The sequence below is a fragment of the Leuciscus leuciscus genome (genome assembly GCF_965113295.1).
Source record: "Leuciscus leuciscus genome assembly, chromosome: 16".
Classification (NCBI taxonomy): Eukaryota; Metazoa; Chordata; class Actinopteri; order Cypriniformes; family Leuciscidae; genus Leuciscus; species Leuciscus leuciscus.
In genome coordinates, this window is record NC_138740.1 from 14,399,818 (window position 1) to 14,400,830 (window position 1,013).

At 41.0% G+C, this 1,013-nt stretch overlaps 1 protein-coding gene across 2 annotated transcripts in view; it reads left to right on the top strand.

Annotated features, from left to right (window-relative positions):
• Positions 1-371: 371 nt before the first annotated feature.
• adrb2b (adrenoceptor beta 2, surface b) overlaps positions 372-1,013 on the top strand; it is a 4,126-nt gene continuing 3,484 nt past the window's right edge. For both annotated transcript variants that reach the window (XR_014198712.1, XM_082141386.1), the window contains exons 1-2: positions 372-579; positions 755-1,013. The exon at positions 755-1,013 is cut by the window's right edge. Coding sequence is in view for 1 of the 2 variants with exons in the window: in XM_082141386.1 (XP_081997512.1) it covers positions 765-1,013 (249 nt within the window). In the remaining variant the exon portion in view is untranslated. The remainder of the gene's footprint in view (positions 580-754) is intronic.

The window sequence follows — 1,013 nt, forward strand, 5'->3', positions numbered from 1 at the left end:
GCTTAGTGACAAAACACAGTGGGGGATCTTCTCTAGGAACACAGAACATCCATATCACAGCAGAGATCATTAAAAAAAAAGAACAAAACAAGAGTTTCTCAGCCTCTATCTGTCTATCAATCTATCAATCATAAATATATTTTGTCTTTTTGTTTTTTATTACTGGTACATATTGCCTTAAATTGAATACTAGTAATAATTCTGAAAGTAATGTCAAATAGCTTCTGTTTCTCGGCTTCTCTTTACAAGTGTAGTGCTCTGCACTGCACAGAGCTGTGCTCTGATTGGCTGCTGACAAACTGTGATGTCAGCACTGGCTGTTATAAGAGTCCAACTGATAGTCAGGAGCACATTTAGTCTACAGTGTGTTCAGCCAAGAGTGCTGTGCGCATGTAAACGAAACACAGAAAAAATGACCAGGTGATTAAGAGTTGAGCACACTCAGTGTAAGAACACTATGTGAGACCAGAACACTTCCTAAGAGAAACACAATTCAGAAGGATTATTTTTGGATACCTTAAGGGAGTCCATGAATAGTGGAATTAAGTTGGACGACTCTAAAACACTCTCCTGATTTTAGTAAGTGACTTGATCTCTTGAGGATATTCTCCTCTGACACATTTTCCATGCTGTAAAGTCATTCTCATACTTTGCTTTCTGATCTCACCCTCAATGTACTTTCTATTCGCTTGTGCTCTCTGAAAAGCATTCCTTTTTCAGGCTAACAAAATTTATGTTGATTTTCCTTCCTCAGGTCAAAGCTCATGGAGGGAAAGGATACGTTGAGCACGGAGAACACCTCCCTGCCTATGAATGTTTCAGCTGGGTTAAACGATTCTTCTCCGGTGTCAGAATATAGTGATGCAGAGGTGGTCTTAATTAGCATCTTAATGGGGCTCCTGGTTCTAGGCATCGTCTTTGGCAATGTGCTGGTCATCAGCGCCATTGTACGATTTCAACGTTTGCAGACGGTCACCAACTACTTCATCAGCTCCCTTGCCTGCGCCGACCTG